This window comes from Ochotona princeps, chromosome 6, assembly GCF_030435755.1.
Source record: "Ochotona princeps isolate mOchPri1 chromosome 6, mOchPri1.hap1, whole genome shotgun sequence".
Lineage (NCBI taxonomy): Eukaryota > Metazoa > Chordata > Mammalia > Lagomorpha > Ochotonidae > Ochotona > Ochotona princeps.
The window spans coordinates 78,632,990-78,653,154 of NC_080837.1; the positions used below are offsets into that span (position 1 = coordinate 78,632,990).

The 20,165-nt window shown below is 50.2% G+C and overlaps 1 protein-coding gene across 2 annotated transcripts in view; it reads left to right on the forward strand.

The window, feature by feature from the left end:
• OTUD7A (OTU deubiquitinase 7A) overlaps positions 1 to 20,165 on the forward strand; it is a 287,564-nt gene that overhangs the window by 256,195 nt on the left and 11,204 nt on the right. The window contains exons 8-11 of one of the 2 annotated variants that reach the window (XM_058666537.1): positions 6,560 to 6,661; positions 9,557 to 9,684; positions 10,283 to 10,395; positions 19,965 to 20,092. In XM_058666537.1, coding sequence (XP_058522520.1) covers positions 6,560 to 6,661; positions 9,557 to 9,684; positions 10,283 to 10,395; positions 19,965 to 20,092 — 471 coding nt within the window. The remainder of the gene's footprint in view (positions 1 to 6,559; positions 6,662 to 9,556; positions 9,685 to 10,282; positions 10,396 to 19,964; positions 20,093 to 20,165) is intronic. The other variant, XM_058666538.1, reaches the window with a different exon arrangement.

Below are 20,165 nucleotides of genomic sequence, written 5' to 3' on the forward strand. Positions count from 1 at the left end.
ACTCAACAGGACAACTCCCGTAGGTTTTACTCCCTGAATGTAAAAGCAGCTCTACCTTGCTGTGTGAGGGTGCTCTACTTATTTATTTATTCATTCATTCATTCATTCATTCATAAGTATATTCATAAACACATAACTGCACTCCTTTTCCCCACAATTTTGGACCTATTTTGGCAAAAAAAGAAAAGCAATTTAGGGGTTTCTATATGGCAAACCCTGTTCTAAGTGCTCCCCAAGTATTACATACTATGAGGTTATCTCAAGAAACTCTTAGAGAAATATATGTTACTATAGTTTTTATCTTACTTATTTATTTTGAGAGTGTGAGTTACAGAAACACAGAGCGGTCTTCTGTCCCCTGATTCATGCCTCAGGTGGCCAAGAGGCCTGCCAACGTGGGTGCCAGGGGCCCTGGTACATGACCACCTTCCACCGCTTTTCCCGGGCCGTTGTCAGGGAGCTGGATCAGAAGTGGAACTTCCAGGACACCACGCAGTACCCATGTAGGATGCTAGCATCACAGACAACAGCCTCACCTGTGACACTACAGTGCTGGTTGCTAGAACTATGTACTACTTTGTAATGATTTTGTGACTATTTAGGTATATAGTTTATATGACAAAGGTCCAGCATCTTTTTTATGTGGTTATTTATAGCCCTTGCCTATTTTCCTGCTCATCTGTGATCTTTTTGCTCTTTATTTGTTGAACTCTTTATTTAGTGGGGCATTAACTATTATATTTAACATGTTATATCAGAAATAAAAACTAAATTTAAAACTTAGAAAATGTGAGCTGAGAGATAAATTATGGTACAAAAATTGAAATTGCATATATTTTTTCATGATGTACATCTTCTGTGAACTTTTTGAAAACTGCTTCCACACTCTTTATTAAATCTCCATTAAGTCAATATTAAGTCAATATCATTATATCCATTTTCTAGAACTGAGGACTAGGACATATGGAGCTTAAACAGCTTACCCAAGGCCGCACCATGAATGCAGTAAAGTTCAGAGTTGAACCCAGAAGTCTACCTTTGGATTCCCTATGCTCCTTCTCTCTGTTGGCTGCTTCTTTAAACCCTTGACTAACGTTGACTCTTAGGTTCCAGATCCTGCAGGGGTGAGTTTCCCAAAGCCCACTCAATGGAGGAATAATTCATTGCAGCCCCATTGTCAGCTTGAAGCAGCCGGTCAGTATTGCACAGAGCTGTGAATTGAGATGGATGACCAGCTTCTCAACCTGCTTTGTGGAAAGAGGCATGATTGATGAACGTGTCTGCCATGGAAACTATGATGATTTATTAATACTGTCTGCTGTGAGTCTGATAGACATTGACAGGAGACACTTGAGAGAAATCATCTGTAAGCCTGAGGGCTCTGTGCCCCTGAAAAATCTCAACATTGTAACAAAACTGTAAAAATCCCAATTCAATCTATTGAAAAGCAGAAAAATTCAATCAAATTAGTAGCTGTGTCGGCTAGATTCCCCTTAAGAGCGTTTAACCAAATTCAACCAATTTCCTAAACTGAATTGAGACAGATGAGTTAATTTACATAGAAATTGTCTTTGCCACTAAAATGGAATATCTCCATTTATGAATGTCAGACTGGGCAGCAAGCCCACATGGCATACCTTTTGTCCTGAACATTTTCGTGTCAATATGAAATTTGAAAGATTAGTACCTGTGTATTATTTTCCTGAAGAATCACCAGTTTTCAGGGTTCTGTCATATTTCATATTTGCTTTCTTTTTTTCTCTCAGTATACACACACACAGATTTACATGGATGGATAGATGTACAGACAGGATAGATAATAGGCCAGTTTTTCTGAGCTGTTTAAATTTCTATGGAGGTAACTCACCCCTTAGAGAAGGTGTCTTCTGAAAATAAAGACATTCTTCTGTGTAACCAGGAGCATACATCACTCTCATGAAAATTCACACTGGAGCCAGTGCTGTGGAATAAAAGCCACCTGAGATGCCAGCATCCCATAGAGGCACCGATTCATGTCCTGGCTGCTCCATTTCCAATCCAACCCCCTGCTAAAAAAGCAGTGGGGAAAGCAGTGGAAGATGGCCCAAGGGTGGGTTTGGGTTCCTGTACCCACGTGGGAGACCTGAAAGAAGCTCTTGGTTTCTGACTTCAACAAGCTTCAGGGAGATGGGGAGATACAGAGAACTTAAACTTTATCTTTACTGCTTTTTCTTTTTAAATTGGAAGGAACACGTTGGAGCAAAGATGGACGGAGACTGCCATTAGCGTGTTTCTGAGCAATGAGTGTATTTATTTCTCTCGGTATTTTACAATACTTTCATGGGGCGGGGAGGGGAATAAAAAAATAAGAAACAGGGAGCAAAGGAGGGAGGAGTTGAAAAAGCTGGACCTGTAACTTCACATATGCTGGGATTTGACCTCCAACCCTATTCCCATTAAAGAGTATATTTTCTGGGGCCAACGCCATGACATAGTGGGCTAAACCTCAGCCTGTAGTGCCGGCATCCTATATGGGCTCCAATTAGAGTCCTGGTTGCTCTGCTTCCAATTTAGCTCCCTACTTGTGACCTGGGAAAGTAGCTAAAGATGCCTTCTTCCCCCAGCCTGGGGTACAGCACCGGTCCCTACCAACACAGCCCCCCCACAGAGGGGAATGGAATTGCGTGGGTTGCTCCAAAGAGCGGGGAAGGAAACACCCAAAACACGCCAGCAACAGCAGAGCTGTGTCAGCAAGGAGAAGCTGTAGCTTCAGACAGACACAGGGTCTGCCACGTAATGTGGACCACTTGCCCCACTAGCACCCTTCCTTCCCTGTATCTCCATGACAACCTCGGCACCCACTGTGCTGGGAGTCACCAGCAGCTCAGATGCAATTCCAAGGCGAAATGAGCCTGGCCCACTTGAATGTGAAATGCGTCAGGCTTTCAGTGTTACAGCCACTCTTTTGAGTCTTAGGTTGTGTAGGGAAGCATCTTTGCACTGCTCGGCAACCCAGTTGTAACATCTGCCAGACTGGATGCTTATAAAAAGACTTTTGAGCAGTTGATTCAGATTGCTTCTCCACAGCCTGGAGAAAAAGGAGTTCCAAAGCATTGCATTGGTCATTCTGTTTCTGACAGGCCACCCAGCAGTACTGTCCATTAAAGCCCTCACTAGAGCTTCTTGTTTAGCTTTAATAAGATGATTGGTGAATAAAATGGTGGCAAAAACAGAATAATGTATTAACATAAGCATTAGCACCTACATGGAATAGATACCCCTCTGTTTAATTTTGGAGTGTTAATTTCAGTTCATGCTTTTGCTTAGGAGTAAGAGTACATTTATTTGATATCAATAAAACCACTTATTACCATGGAATCGGTGAGTCTTAACTAAAGGCATTGGAGAACAAATAGGAATCCAGTTTAGATAAGTTCGTAATATATTATCAATAACTCTTTGACTCTAACAAAATAAAAAGAAAATTAAGGTTATTAAGAGTATTTAGTTTAAAGTTTTTTTTTTAATTGGAAAAACAAATTTACAGACAGAAGGTGAGACAAAGATCTTCCATTTACTGGTTCATATCCCAAATGGCTACAATGGCCAGAGCTAAGTGGATCTGTAGCCAAGATCCAGGAGCTTCTTTCAAGTCTCCCATGTGGGTACAGGGTCCCAAGGCTTTGGGCCATCCTCCACTGCTTTCCTGGGACATAAGCAGATTTCTGGATAGGAAATGGAGTAGCCAGGACACAAACTGGTGTTCAAATGGGATACTGGCACTTAAATGGAGGAGTATTAGCCAATTGAGCCATCACATCATGTCCAAGGACCTTAATTTTCGAGCATCATTTACAATCTTTATCCTTCATATTGCATTATTTCGTAGCATAAAGAAGTAATATCTTCTACCAAAATTCTTAGTAATGGCAGAGAAAATGTAGAAATGTAAATAATAACATGTCCCTCAATTTTTCAAATTCTATTAATAATGTTCTTTAAAAAAAACTCCAAAGGCTAACAGTGTAACACAATGGGTTAGGTCACCACTTGCAATGCCAACAATCCCTTAATGGAGTACCAATTCTAATACTTTCTAGATTCCTGCTACTCCACCTGGAAAGGCAGCAGAAGATTGTCCATCCACAAAGGAAACCAGGATAGAGTTCTTGGCTCCTGGCTCCACCCTGTCTAGACTGGCTGTTGCCAGTTGGAAAAACCTATTAATCTCTCTCCATCTCTCCTTTTTGTCATTCTGCCTTTCAAATACATAAATAAATTATTTGGAAAAAAAGAATATTCAACAAAAATACCTTTTTACAACTTAATGGAAACACATGATAAACATTTTTACTTACTTGAAACTTACAAAATTATGGGGCTGCTGTCGTGGCGTATCGAGCTAATCCTTTACTTGCAGCACCAGCATCCCAAAAGGACACAAGCTGTTCCATTAGCTCCCTGCTAATGGCCTGGGAAAGCAGCAGCCTTGGGACCCTGCACCCACATGGTATAGCTGGAAGAAGCTCCTGGCTCTTGGCTTCAGATCAGCCCAGATCTGGCATTGTGGCCATTTGGAAGGTTCATTCTCTCTCTCTCTCTCTTTCTCTCTCTCTCTCTCTTGCTCTCTCTCTCTCTCTTTCTCTTTCTTCCCCTCCCTCCCTCTCTCTTTCTGTAGCTCTTTCAAGTGGAAATACATACTTTTTTAAAAAAGAAACTTACAAAATTAAAGGCCCTGAGAATGAATTATTATATTTTATTCCCCAGGTTAAAAAATGCAAATGATTCATAACCTTGAACAATTGAATGTTATTAAGAAGGAACAAATGATATCTGTGTCATTTGTGCAGCATGTGAGCTATGATCACTGGATGGGCCAGGTTCTGTATCCTTTGCAATACAGCTGCACCTGTCCCCAGGGAGCAGGTTGACTCCTTGTCTTTCCCCCTCTCCTGCCTCATTCACCTCTTTTTTCTCTGTTTTCTCTCTGATTGCATGTTACCCTGTTTGGGGTTTTTGTCCTCATTTTCCTCCAGAAACATCCAGAAAGAAAGAGTAAATGAGGACACCTTAACCCGGGTTTACTAGGAAATGAACCCAAAATAACTATTTAATGAGATTAGTTGTTTTAAAAATGCAACCCCCAGTTTTTTAGCAACTGGTTTTAGTAAGAAATAAGGCTGCTGTGAATATTCTTGTAATATCCTTATGTTTTCATTCATCTTGAGAAAATGCAGTTGCTGGTTATGTGGTAAGTATATACAACATGGACTGGTCTGCATGTTTCTCATTTTTGTATTTTCTTTGTTTGGGTTTGGTCTCAAAGAAACTGTATAGGATTGCTCTGTGTGTGTTAGAGAGAGAGAGATTGTTCTAGGCATTACTTCATACAATGAAAAGACTGCTAGTATTGACATTTAACCATGCCTAGTGATTCATATAAACCTCACCTGCAATTTTGCTTATCATCTACCGTCTAAAATATAATTGTCGGGCCAGCATTATAGCATAGTGAGAAAAAGCTACTACCTGTGATGCCAGCATCCCATATGGGCACTGGTTTGCATCCTGCTTCTCCACTTCTAATCCAGCTCCCCACTAATGGCCTGGAAAAGCAACAGAGAAAGACCCAAGTGTTTGAGCCCCTGCACCCACATGGGAGACCCAGGTGGAGTTCCAGGCTCCTGGCTTCAGCATGACACAGCACTGGCCATTGTGGTTATCAGGAGTGAACCAGGGTGGGTGGAAGATATTTTTCTCTCTTTCTCTCTTCTTCTCTTTCTGTAACTGTCAAAGTAAATAAATTTATTTCAAAGAGAATGTGCAGCGGATGTTAAGTTAGTGGACCTATCCGAATCTTGTGTCTTAGGCGACTTCCTCTGACAGTTGTGAGATGGTTGCATCATAACTGATGGGGCGGGGCGAGTAAGGGCTCCTCTCTGAGGGTGCCTGTGTGAGGCCAAAGCAGGAGTTGGTGCTCCCCCCCCAGGCACCTACTGCGACCCCCACCCTTGCTGGGAAGGACAGGGGCTGTCATCCCTCTCCTCTGAGCGTGAGGTTCCAGGCTCCCCCAGCAGGGCTGAAGTCCTGGCTCTGCTCTGCACCTGAGAGAGACTGCCTGGTTAGAGCCTGGAAGAGGTGCACACCCAGACCCCCCATGGCACCTCTGCTGTCAGCAGTGGCGGGCAGCTCCGGGCTTTCACTGTTGTGTTTGACAAACACAGAGCCATGATGGTCTAAACACCTAATGCCTTGCCAACGGTGATGAAAGAACGAAACAGGAGAGACAATGTGTTTGAGAAAATCCGAGAGAAATGTTGGGCTGGGTACTGCCAGACTCCAGGAGAAAAGGGGTCGGCTTAATCCTCTCGCCAGGTGAACTGTGCGCTGGCCGTTTCCTGTCTTAAACGGAGGAAGTAAGCTCTATCTTATTTGAGAAAAAAGGGATCATGATACTTGACCTTCCTCCTGGAGCCTTCCAGAAGATCTCCCACTGATCTCTGTGTCTATTCAAAGGAGACCTTCCCGAGGCGGCCTCTCCTTTTCTGCTCTTCCACGCTAAACTGACCTTCTCTTCCAGGGCGCCTGAACTGGTGGTCCACTGTGTGCACGAGCTGTAAGCGGCTGCTTCCTTTGGCCACGACGGGGGATGGGAACTGCCTCCTCCATGCCGCCTCGCTGGGTAAGACAGATGGTGGCAGGGCGCCAAGCCTGGGCAGTGTGTTCCTGAAGCATAGACCCATGCTACACTTGTCTGTCATCTGAAGAGTGCCCAAGAGGTGCATCAGGCAGTCCTTGGCCTTCTTTTCTTGGTGGAGAGACAGAACACACATGAGGAAATATCAGTCGTAAGGGAAAGAGACCTTAAGCATGAGTTAGAGATCAACAGTCAGAGGTGGTCTCTTTACTGAACCTTGAAGACCTTGAGGGAGTGGAGAAGACATTCCAGGCAGGCAGGCAGACCAAATGGATAACGCATGAATGCAGAGAGTAGGCAGGGCTGAGCCAAGTGAGGCTATAACAGGAATCCTGGAGAACAAGAGGTCAAGTCGGCTGGCTGTGGAGCTGCCCTAGGCACAGAAGTCTACAATGAACTTGGACTGATGAAAGGAGAAATACAGGAACCACTGTGTACCTCACGAGAGAGTTGGTGCAGTTAGAATACACAGCAACCGTCTCCAGTGGTAGAATGAGCTTCCTGATCACAAAAGCCCAAACCAGCAGGTGCACAGGTGTGACTGGCCGTACTGGAATCACTGAAGACCATAGCAAACTTCCCAGGAGCTCAGTTATTCCTTCTAGCCAAGTCTAGATCAGCATCAGGAACCCCATGCTCAGGGCCCATTACTCCTCATCTGCCTTGAGCAGATGGTTCTCATTGGTCAAACTCCCTCCCTAGGTGAGCCTGGCCTTAACTCAGTGCTGTGACCCAGAGCAAAAGCCAGGCTCCGGCCTTATTATAAACCTGCCCTGAGGGCTGTTCAGCAAGATGCAGACTGCAATGAGAGATAAAGGGCTGGAGGAAGGGACCCAGGGAGATCCCAGGGAAAACAGAGGTATAGAACAAGGGCAGTGATGGGAAAGAGACAGGTACAGGTACTCACCTACCTGCTTCCTGTCCACATCAAGGCAAGCCTGTCCTGCTGGCCAGCATGACAATGTTGCATAATCTCCATGATGAGAAAGTACATGTTGATAATCCCACCAGCCAGTGCTGGCCGCATTCACACCTCGGAGCATTGTCTGCCAGGATTTTGTTCTTGCAATGAAAGTGTGATCTTTCTATATCCCCAGTTTGGGATCCAACAAATACCTAAAATTATAGGAAGATGCATGCCTGGTGTTGATTTCAGGAATCAGGTCATATTTCATCCTAAGAGCTGTCACTGGTTATTACCCTATCACTGGACATATCTCAGCTCGTCCTGTTAAAGCCGAGAGAGATGCTAGAGAAGACATCGCCCATCTGTGTCAAACAGCAGCCTCATTGAAAAGTCCCAGGTTGGAAAACCCTCTGTCCCTTGGAAGCTGCCATGTGTACAGACACTGTCCCCATCAGCTTCCATGATGTCACCGGATGGGATTTTTCCCCTGAGCACAATGGACCAGGCTCACCTGGGAAGAGAAAGCCTCATGAAGACCTGTCCACTTGCAAGAGAGGCCCTGGCTAACCCAGGCTGCAAGGCTTCCCTCTACCTCTCCCCAACCCAGCCAGGAGCCTGTTTGGTTCTTGCATCCCAGTCCTTGGTTTTCATTTTACACTCCTACAGAACCAGGACCACCCACACTGATTGTGCTTTGTCTGCTGAACAGGCCTGATGTTGAACTAGGATTGTGGACAACATATAGAAATGACAGGGATCGTAGAGCCAGGCTTGTAGGCAGACCCGTCTGAGAGCAGGAGTCGCTCCCTGCAAGGGATACCTGAACACGGGGTTGTGACACTGAGGCTACTTGGAGAGTCCCAGAAGACAGCTACAACAGGGCTGAGGATTCCCTCCATCTGTCCTGCAGAAAAGACCCCGGCCTGCTAGGAAACCCATGACTGTCTTGATTACTGCATGTCCATAGACCCCCAGCCAGCCTGAGCCTGCACAAGCAGTTGGCAGTTCAGGACCCCCAACTCTGAAAACTCTCCAGCAGCCCCACCCTGCTCACTTGAAGGCCCATCTTTTTCTCTCTGCCTTGTCACTCAGTCCTGACTCCAGCCAGGACTGCATCCTGCCTTTTCTCAAGCACAGCTTGTAGGCTGCTCCTTGCACCTATGCCCGGCCTATCCCTGAGCATGGGATGCTGTCAGCCGCCCCCTAGTAAGCCTTCACTCCACCCTCACAAACGCACCGGCACTGTCCTCTTGTGTCTGTCCCTCTCTCCTTCTGGTGCCGCCCTCCCCCCTCCTGATTATACATCCTTTGTTCAGGTAACAGCTGTTTCACTTCTTCCCCAAAGTGTGTGCACCATGAGTTTTCAGTAATTTCCTGTGTTCTGGCCTCGGCCATACACAGTCTCACCTCCTTGAATGACTACATAAATGGATTTCCTTACCTTCTCCCCCGTAGCCAGGGCGATACCTCTCACTGCTTCTCCCTTTGTTTCTTTGACCTTGACCAACCTCACTCTTGCCCAGGACCACCTGTAGAGTCTACTGATGCGCTGCTTCTCTGGGGCTAGGACGCATGGAGTCTGGCAGACCCAGGAGGCAGAATGCAATTGGCCACACTGACGTCAGGTTCTTACGAGGACATGCAGCCAACATGTCCCAAAGGGCTGTTTTGTCCTACAAACGTGAGAGCTGGAGGACAAATGTTGTTAGATGCCTCAACAAACCTAGGAGGTGGAGCATGGGTTTCCAGGGCTCCCAGAGCCAGGCAGGCATGGTTGGCCAAGAAGCAGATAGACTGCCCTGTGTGCCTCCTACAGGTTGATAAGAGCACCAGAGTCCAGAGCCCAGAATGAGAACTGCACTGCTGGGGAACTAGGGCCCCTGCGCATTCTCATAGGAGCCTGACCCAGCAGGTCATGGTGGTGAGAATCTCCTCTAGTCACCCCTTGCTCATATCCCCTCTCCTGGCTGCAGGGATGTGGGGCTTTCACGACCGGGACCTGGTTTTGCGGAAAGCTCTCTACACCATGATGAGGACAGGGGCTGAGAGGGAAGCCCTGAAGCGGAGGTGGAGGTGGCAACAGACGCAGCAGAACAAAGAGGTTGGTACTCAGGGGCCTGGCCGGAGCCTGACACCTGCAGGGTACAGCCTCAGGGCTCGGTCCTGTCGAAGTCAGATGGAAACAGCCTTTGAGGTTAGTGAGGCATCCCCTATGTATGTCCCTGGACAGGACCTGCCTGCCGCAGTGCCCACCCACCTCCGTCTTCTGAAAGCTGCCAACTTTCACTCTCACAAGTGGCCCAGCCTCAATCAAGTACAGCCCATGGCTGCAGCCCCCATGTGTGAGCTCAGTCCAGAGAGAAGCCCAACTGCCTGATTTCTCATGCCCACTTTTTAATGCTTTTTAATTGTCAGCCTAACCAGGTGCACTTCCTGGTTAAGGTTGTCTCATCCTCACTGTCCCCACTCCACCAAGAATGCCCCTTTTGGGGAAATTGGGGGGGCCTCCCAGAAACCCTAAAAGTTGAGCCTGGGGTTCTGAAAATATATTGTAGCGCAAAGTGAGGAGAGAGGGCAGGGAGACTATTGGTGGCCACTAACTCATGTGCCCAGCCTGGGTCCTGCAAGGGCTGCCCTGGCTGGATAAATGAGAAGGGGAGAGCAGTATCCATCTCCTAAAGGGACTTCCCTTGCCACAGTCTGGGCTGGTGTACACGGAGGAAGAGTGGGAACGCGAGTGGACGGAGCTGCTGAAGCTGGCCTCCAGTGAGCCACGCACGCACTTCAGCAAGAACGGCGGCACAGGCGGGGGGTAAGTGTGGCACTGCTTCCCACACCCATCCCCTGCCTAGGTCACCTCAGGCTGCCAGGTACAGACACCGTGCAGCCCGTAGAAGGGCTGCAATTGATGGCCAGAGCCTGCCAGGTTCGGAGGACATGTATACACTGCACTCCCTATCCCCTGTCCACCAGACAGAGGTGGAAACTCAGGGCTGTCCACCCACAACACACACCTAGGGCCCCATCATGGGGTCGACAGCTTGGGGAGGAGCTCAGGGCACAGCCAGCCCCTTAGGGTGGCCTGTGATAGCGCTCATTCTCATGCTGCCACCGCACATGCCCAGCTGCGAGGCCTTGGGCTGCCACATGTGGACTGAATGGCTGCTGAATGTGTGGCTTCCGGGAGGCACACAGAAAGCAGAAGATGGCTGAGCTACACAGTTACTCCTACCGTTGGCACTGGGGGTGTGTTGGACATGTTGCCAGGGAAAAAAAAAAAAACAAGCTTTCCATGTGTTTAAGAGCACATTTAGGAGTAGCTTGCTCCTGCTCATGCAGCTGGAATATTCTCTTGTGGGAATGAAAGCTCAGCTAGGCAGAGGTGGCCATGACCCAGCCACTGGCCATGATGGCTCACGGGACAGCAAGGTCTTTGAAGCTAAAGGCAAAGATGTTGCACCTGAAAAAGGTCTTGGCCAAACACCAGGAATTGTAAGCCTAGACACCCATGGACTCACAGCCAGGGCAAAGCCAGGAGAGTCTTCCAGGTCTCCCATGTGGGTGCAGGGACCTAGGCATATGGACCATCCTCCGCTGCTTTTCCAGGCCATTTGCAGAAAGGTGGATCAGAAGTGGAGCAGCCAAAACTCAAACTAGCGTCCACATGGGATGTTGGTGTTACAAGTAGAGGCTTAAGTTGCAATGCCACAACGCCAGACCCAGTGTTGTTTTGTTCCTGAATGGTGTGGCACATCAGCACCAAGTCTGTCTTGTTTGAAACAGTTTGAGACAAATGTTCCAAGACCCAGTCAACGGACAAGAACTCTGCTCATCATTTTCACCCTCTCAAGTCCAACCATGTCCTTGGCATCTTGTCCACTATTGCTTCTCTCATCCTGACCACAAGGCAGACACTGGGAGAGGAGGTGTCCTGGAACATTTGGTCCTGTCTGGGGCCTCTCCCAGCCGGGGGGAGGGATGGAGGGAAGCAGCAACAATAGTGACACCACACACTGGGTTCCCTGAGGTCCCCATCCAGTGGCCCCACAGCTGGTCAGGCCCGTCTGACTCCTAAAGCCAAAGGCTCAATCCCTGAGGTGTTTAGAGGGTTAGAGGGAGCAGGGGCAGACAGCGTCCGGTGTCCATCTCTGTGTCTGCACTTACAGGCAGGCAGGATGGCAGCAGAAGGGCATCTCTGTGCCAGGCATCAGCCCTACTATTCTCTACCATCGCTTCTCTTTCTCCCGGCCTGGTGCCCTGAGATTGGGGTACATGGTGGGCGCTGGACAGCCAACCCCTCTCCTGCTCACAGGAAACATGCTGGGGTAGCAGACTGTGTCCTGTGTCCAGCCCTTCCTGTGCCACCCAATGACAGGTGTCAAACACCTCCTACTGCCTCCCAACCCTCCAAGGTTGTGTTGGTGTTACCCCTGTTGCTGTCCGCCAGCTCTGACCTTGGTGATAAACCTGCTGCTTGTGAGGAGCCCTGAGGGGTGGAAGATGTTTGTTGTTTGGTTTTGTTTTTTGCTCAGTGCATCCCTGCTCTTTGGGTCCCTCCCTGTAACACATAACCACAGGTTTGAGTAGCAGGAAACACTGTTCAACACAGAGCCCAAGTGCTTGGGACTACTTTCCCCTGGGTTCCCCCCAGCTGCTGGGGCTCCAGGCATTTTCCCTGTGACTGAGGATTTTCTGATCAGTGTCTGTAGATGTTCCACGTAGCACATGAACCCTGGGCTCTGATTCGTGACTTCTGTAGAGGGGTCACCCATTAGCTCCCTAGGAAACGCTGCCACTTAGCCATCCTCACCCAGCCTGCCCACCCTTGTCCTCCCCGCTGGATTCTGTTCTCCTGCCCTGCTGAAGGGCCCACCTTCACTGCAGGACAGAAGGTTTCATGCTCCTGTGGTTGTCATGGACACTGAGGACACCCTCTGGTGACAAGTGGGTACTTGCCCCACTCTAGGAATTATTGCTTGGAGCCGGTGACCACCCACTCTAGAGCCTGGAGTGCTGTCACAAATTATCCTCAAGCCGCCACCCGATGCTTTTCACCCTATTTCTCATTATCCTCTCTCCCTTTTAGCACCTGAGTAGGATTTTTTCTTCCTTTCAACAAGGAAAATGAATCACTTTTGTAATAACAGCACTGTAAAAGCTCAGGATAAAACACAAAATGGTCAGATCTGAGTAATCCCCCGAAATGCAGCAAAAGGATGCAGGTGCCTCGTGGCTCTCTCATGGTCTAGACGTTGTCTTGAAACGAGGGCACGGTCCTGGGACCTGGGCTCACAGTTCTGACTGCTGCATCACAGAAGAAGACGTGGAGAAGATGGACAAAGTCCAGGTGAGGGTGGGGTGGCAGTGTTCCCATCCAAGGGAAAGAACAAGAATCCTTCCTGTAGAGACAGGAAGGACAAGTGGGAGCCAAGTTTGGGGATCAGCAGGAGCAGGGAGAACCCCTGAGGAACCTGGAAGGAGCCAGTGGCATCCTTCCCAGGCCCTGTGCTGGGTGCCTCAGCCATTTAACCCTGGTCACCCTTTTCACAGATTGGAAAACTGAGCCTCAGTGAGATGAAGTGGCTTTCCCAAGGTCCCAGAAATTATAGCTGGAGGAGCCAAGGGGTAGAACACCAACATCATTTAGTATCCCTTCTTTTGGCAATGCTGCTCAACCAAACAGAATTCCTAAAAACAAAACCATGGGTGGAAGCCTGCACAGTGAGTCGGCCTGCAGCCCGGGGTCGCAGCAATGAGGACACAGTACCCCCAGCCCTCACATCCTGAGCCCTAAGTGTTCGGGTCAGAAACACGAGCTGGTGATGCAGGCCGTGCGTGTGAGTCCTAGCAATAGATGTTTCCAGTGGAGAGAAGAAAGAAAAAAAAGCTAAGATAAGTACAGGGACAACGCCAACAGAGAAGCATGTCTGTGGCCACAGCTAGTTTGCTCCTTGTTGCAGGTGCCCCTGGGTGAGTCCAGCTGAGCCAGGAGGGAAGCCTCTGAAACCAGGCAAAACACTTGTTCCTGAACGCTTGGCCTTTGTGCTGAGGGCACCCGAGAGGTGCAGGGCAGCTTTCAGGACCACCAGGGCGTCCTCAGGAGCCGTCCTTCACGCTGGGACCTGGGAAGTGTGCTCTGAGCTGGCTGCTGTCAGTGCACACTGCGTCGTCTCTGCCTCCTCTGGGTGAGGGGAGAGAGGATTCACTTCTCATGTTGGACTGGAAGGAATGGAGGCTTACACTCCGATGCAGAGACACATATCCAGCACTGACCTCAAGGGTCCAGGGTTCAGGCTGGCCAGCTTGCAGAACCACTGGGCTGTGGGGTGCCAAGTGGGTCATGACACTGCCCATGCCTTCCCAGGGCCAGGCAAGGACCCTGGCAAGGAGGCCCAAACCTATGGCAGTGGACCTCACAGAAGGTGGCCCTAGGGGCCAGGAGACTGAGGGTGGATGCCCTTTAACCAGGGAACTGAGGACAGAACCCCTGCAGTGAAGAATTTGACCTTGGTCAGTTTTTCGTTGATGCAGCTAAACGCCTGAGAGAAAGCAGTAGGAGGCTTATTCAGTTCCTAGAGGCCTGAAGTCCCATTGCTTCTGCCATCTGGAACAAACCCACAGCAAAGCCAAGAAGCAGAGAGAACGGCTGGACCACACCTGCCCAGAGAATCGGCCCTCTCAGGAGAAGCTTGCATGGTCATGACCCCATTGACTAAGGGCCTCCCACCAGGCCCAGCTTCTCCAGACGGTCAGCAGATTGCATCTCTACCCTCCCAGTGCCGTTAGCTTGCAACTCTGAGGGTGCAGCTTCCATGTGAACTGGGGAGCTAGATCACGCGTAAACCAAGGCAAGGTCTGGAGACCCACAAAGGGCTCAGCCATGGGACAGCGTCACTGAAATGAAGATTAAGGAAGACTTTCTCACACCCCTGCCCCTCTTGTCTGCTGTGTGCTGGCCTCACGGCAAGGGGTGGAGGGGACGGTGGCAGGCGCACTGCAGAAGGAAGTGGAGGAGGTGACCTGTGGAGCGGAGGAGCTGGCCAGGGTCCCGAGGTGGCTCCAGCGTGGGGTGACAGTCCTAAGCAGGACTTGGGCAGTGGACTACAGGAGCAAAAATGTATTTCAGGCTGCCACCCCAGGGACTTGGGGAAAAGAGCTGGCTGGGAGGGGGGACAGTGTGGAGACACAGTGGCCAGGAAGGCCACGAAGGCTTCCTGCACACTTCCTCCCCAGCCTGGCTCCCCAGGGACGATAGGGTAAGGGCAGCGCCAGCCCTGCCATCCTGTTCTAGACCCCTGACACCTTAACTGAGGGTCTTAGCCCCCGTACTGCTGGGCTGTGGCATGCACAATGCCTTCAAGTCTTTCTTAAGCCTCTTACTTTCCCAGACGGCAAACAGGTTGAGTTTCTGGGGAAGGCAGAGCAGACTGAAGACCAAACTGGAGTATGAACTTGACCCGTCTTTCTCCCTCCCAGTGTGACTCACAGTGGTCAAGCCCCCAGGGTCACAGATGGAACTGGACAGGAGACCCTGGAGGCAGAGACGCATCTTCACTGCCTCTCCAAGTAGTAGGGACAGACACATGACCAACACTCAGGCAGGACTCAGGCCCTGGACAGACTCCTTAAGTCCGTGAGCACAGAACAGGGTGACCTCAAGGACCTACTCCACCCCAGGAGGCAAGGCCGAGTGTGTACTTGGCTTCAGATGCGTAAGGAAGGCAGGTGGGTCCCCCCCACACACAGACTTGGGGAGCCCCCCACACCAAGGCCCTGGCAAGTACAAGTGCTCCTGAACAGGCTGCTCTCAGAGCTGCAGAATGAATTCACTCTGATGCCCTGTCTTTCACATCAAAACATACCCATTTCTCTGAGGCCAACTCAACAAACTGTGCAGCTCTGCAGACCCTCAGGCACCACATGTGTGGGGTGCCCCTCTCCCGGGTCCCTTAGAGCCACTACCAACCCAAAGTGAACTCAGCTCACCTCTCACTACCACTGTCGTGCTAAGCCTAAGCCCAGGTGAGTAGTTGCACAGAAGGAAGAGGGGCCCCGTGTCTTACCCCCATCTCTATGCAGTGCACACTGGAAAGAGGGGATGGGGTGCAGAGGGAGGAGCCCCAGTGCTTGCTCTGAAGCCAGTGAACTCTCCAAAAGCAGCTGGTGAGTGCAGGCTCTCAGGGCTGCTCCTAGTTTAGAGCAAACAAGATCATGGAAGAAGGAGACTGGAGGAACAGCCAGGCTGAAACGTCCCGGGTTAGAGTCCCATCAGACTTGGGGTCCCACCTTGCCAGCTCTCTGAGGCCGAGTGGTGCCCATCCAGGAAATGCACTTGGTAGTTGCCCAACCACTCCAGAGCTGAGCAGTTGAAAGCAAAAGTCACTGGGTCTGCTCAAGCCCCACAGGCCGGAAGTCTGGACTTGAACTTGCTGAAGCCATGTGTGAGAGTCAGGTGACACCGAAGAATCCTAAGTAGCCTCTCTCACAGGCCTAGGCTGGGAACTGGCATTCTGCTAAGCCTGACTCCACATGAGCTTTTGTCCTTGTGGAGGCCCAGGCTTGTGGTAGGGTCATCTCGGGGATGGGAGGGAGAACAGCCCATGTGTACTGGTGTGGCTTAGCCTCTGCTTACAGAGAAGTTGCTAAGTGTCCCTCTGGCAAGCCACATGTGGCCGCCAGCCTCAGAATGGACACAAAGATGTCATCTTCGCTTTAGAATTTTTATTTATTTTCATTTTTATTTAAAAGGAAAGGGAGAGGCATCTTCCATCTGCTGCTTCACTCTCCAAACAGCCACAATGGCCAGAACTGGGTAAGACCAAAGGCAGGAACCAGGAGCTTCTTCCCAGTTCCCCATGTGGGTGCACAGGCCCAGGCATTCGAGCCATCTTCTGCTGCTTTCCCAGGCATTAGCAGAGAGCTGCCTCGGAAATGAAGCTGCTGAGACAGGAACCCATGTGCGATGCCAGCGCAGCAAGCAATGGCTGTCCCACAGCACTGACCCTGTCTGACCAGTTTTCCCTCTTCCTATCTCTCTCTCCCTCCCCCTTTTCCTCCCCATGTCCCTCTTTTTCCCTCCACCACGCTCTCATTCCCTCTATCCATATAGCTTTCAAGTAGATGGGAAAATTTTTTTCTGTAAATATTGGGATGTCTGTGCACAGCGCCCAGCTCCACTCCCACCTGCTACTAGTGCAGAGCGAAAAGACAAGGTGATGGCTCCAGTGCCACCGCATGGGCAGCGTGGATTATATTCCGTGTTCATTGCCACGGCTGTACCACAGGGCCACTGCATTTAAGGAGCCAATGGAGCCATCATGCCAGACTCTAAACTTTTTCTTTTAATTACATTTTTCCACAAACCTTTTGAAGTCCTTGGATCAGGATCCTCTAGAGAAACAAAACAGGTAGAGGACAGATATATACACACCAGGAATTTTGTGATAAGGGATTGGTTTATGATTGTGATGGAGTTCCAGAAGCCCTATGATGTGCCACCTGCCAATCAGGTTCCTAGGAAGGATGGGGAGGTGGGGATGGGGTGGGGTGGCTAGTTCCAAGGCGGTGAGGAGGTTGAGGGCAGAAGGAGACAGGATTGGGCCCAGCGGCGTGGCCTAGCGGCTAAAGTCCTCGCCTTGAACGCCCCAGGATCCCATATGGGCGCCGGTTCTAATCCCGGCATCTCCACTTCCCAGCCAGCTCCGTGCTGTGGCCTGGGAAAGCAGTCGAGGACGGCCCAAAGCTTTGGGACCCTGCATCCGCGTGGGAGACCCAGAAGAAGTTCCTGGTTCGCGGTTTTGGATCGGCGCAGCACCAGCCGTTGCAGCTCACTTGGGGAGTGAATCATTGGACGGAAGATCTTCCCTTCTGTCTCTCCTCCTCTCTGTATATCTGACTTTGTGATGAAAAATAAACAAATCTTAAAAAAAAAAAAAAAAGAAGAAGAAGAAGAAAAGGAGACAGGATTGAGCATGATTCAGCTTTTCCCCCTGGTTCCTAAACGGATAGGGTGGAGCCAGCCTACATGGCAGGGTTGTCTGCTTTACTCAGTCCACCAGTTTACATGTTAGTCTCTCCAGTAAATGGTGTTTAGCCAGGTATGTGAGCATCATTTGGCCTTCAGACAAGTTGACCATAGAATTAGCCATCACTGGGCACCTGTCAGTGTCCCCCCAGCCAGTGAGAGACAGTTGCTTCTTATGAACAGGTCAGAGGAGCAGGAATGTTTCCCCTGAGGTTGGGAGCGAAGGCCATCTTGTTTGCTTGTTTGTCCTTTGAGCTTATAAAAGAAGATGAGCCGGGAGGCAGAAGCTGAGAGGCTGGGAGGACAAAGAGAAAGGCGCAGAGCCCAGGGGGCCCTTTGAGGAACGTGCAGCTCCGACGGCCGCCTCACTTTCCAGCTTCTCTGGCTGCCTCCTTTGCTTTTCCCTTTGCACTCACATGCTTGTGGTTTGCCTGGCTTCACTGGCTTTTCTCATAATCAACCAGAATCCTAAATAATTTCATAGCACACAATCCCAGTGATAAGAACTTATGTAGATCATTCCAGGAAGTGTCAAGTGGCATTCCATTCCATGCCTGGGAGGAGCCCACAGCACTGTGTTCCCAGGGCGTGGGCTTGGCCTCTTGTGCAAAAGCACATGTTCTCAGTGCATTCCCCAAGGTGCTGTGAATGCACTTGGTGCAAGGACTACTCATATTTGCTAAGATGGGATTCAGGTCAAAGGGGTTTGGTTTTTAAGGTTTATGTGTTTATTCAAAAGACTTAGAGAAGAAAGAGAGAGAAAGAGAGCACTTCCATACACTGATGCTCTCTCCCAAATGACTACAGCAGTCAGGGCTGGGCTGGATGTAGGGGCCACTGCTACATGCAGGTTGACAGCAGCCCCTTCAAGCCTCTCCTTGCAGGGTCCTGCAGGGGTGGGGTTGAGGGGAAAACTGTGCATGAGGCAGTGGGGGGGTGCAGCTGAGAGCAAAGGGGCAGCATCCCCATGTGCTGTGTCCCCATAGATGGAGTGACTACCATGCCACTCATTATCACTGTGGTTTCTTAGGGAAGGGAATGTGTTCCTGATCCCTCAGAATGTGGAAAGCAGGACTCCCCTGAGCAAACTGGGAGAAATGGTCACCTGCCCTGGAGGAGTGGAAGCAGGGATGGGTCAAGAGACTGTCCCCTCTGAGTGGGTGACTGCCCAGCCCTTCACCCTGCCCTCCTTGTCCAGAGCCCAGCTTCTGTAAGGCTCCGACTGCCACTTAAACCCTGGCTCCCCTGAGTCAGCCACTGCCGCTGTGCTCTGGAGCTGAGCCACCTCCTGGGCCTTGCTCCTTGGTCCCGCCAGGCAGAGGCCACCAGCCTGGTGTCTCTCCAGGATCTGTCCCTCCCTCATCTGCAACAGGTGGAGGCAGGTGCCTGGCAGGTGCCTGACCAGTGTGTAGCACAGACATGCTAGGAAGACGCTCAAGGGCGTGCTCCTCTCAGAGGGCCAAGTCTTCACGTAGCATGTTGGTGTTCTTAGCAGTAAACTAAACCCATAACTAAGCATTGCAAGAATGTTTCTTTAAAGATTTGTTTAGTTATTTGAAAAAGTTACAGAGAGAGAGAGAAGGAGAGACAGAGAGAGACATCTTCCATCTACTGGTTCAATTCTCAGATGTCTAACAGCCAGAGCTGAGCCAGGCCAAAGGCAAGAATTTCATCCAGTTCTCCCAAGTATTTGGGGTATGAGGGCCCAAATACTTGGGCTATCATCTGCTGCTTTCCCCAGACCATTAACAGGGAGCTGAAACAGAAGTGGAGCCACCAAAATATGAACCATTACTAGTTTGGGATGACTGTGCCTGTCTGGGATGCTGCCAGGGTCCAGGCTGGACAAGGTCTGAGCAACAAGAATCACACTCAGAGTCCCTCCCCCCACCCCCACCAACTCTGACATGGAAACCCCGTCCTTGGCCACTTTGCCAAGAGGGCAATGGACCACATCAGGCAAGCCTGGGCATCCATCTCCCAAGAGTGGCTGCACTACCGCGGGTGGAAATAAGCAAGATAGAAAGCCGTCCTCTCTCCCTCCAGCCCCTGCTGTGTCCTTGTAGGACACCCCGAGAGAACCAGCCCCCCAGCTTCTCACAGCCCTGGCAGGCCACCTCTGCCTGCAGAGACCCTGTGCCAACCTGCAGCTTCTCCTGGTGGGAGTGGGTGTTCGCCATGGCTGCCTAAGGGAGGGGATGGCCTCAGACACTGTGACTCCAGGGGGGTCCATGCAGTCCACGGACACAGACCTGGGGTGGAGGGGTGATGCTCAGCGGCCTGTTCCCTGTTTTTCCCATCACTGCCTCCCCATCCTAACTCAGAGCTGTGTCAGCTCTCTCTGTTTTCTTCCCTAGTGTGGATAACTCTGAGGACCCGGTGTATGAGAGCCTGGAAGAGTTCCATGTTTTCGTACTGGCTCACATACTTCGAAGACCCATTGTTGTTGTGGCAGATACGATGCTGAGAGACTCGGGTGGAGAAGGTGAGTTCCCCGCCAAACCCAAACCCCAAGAGCTGCAACGGGCAACCTCCCGGATCAGGAGCAGACAGCACCC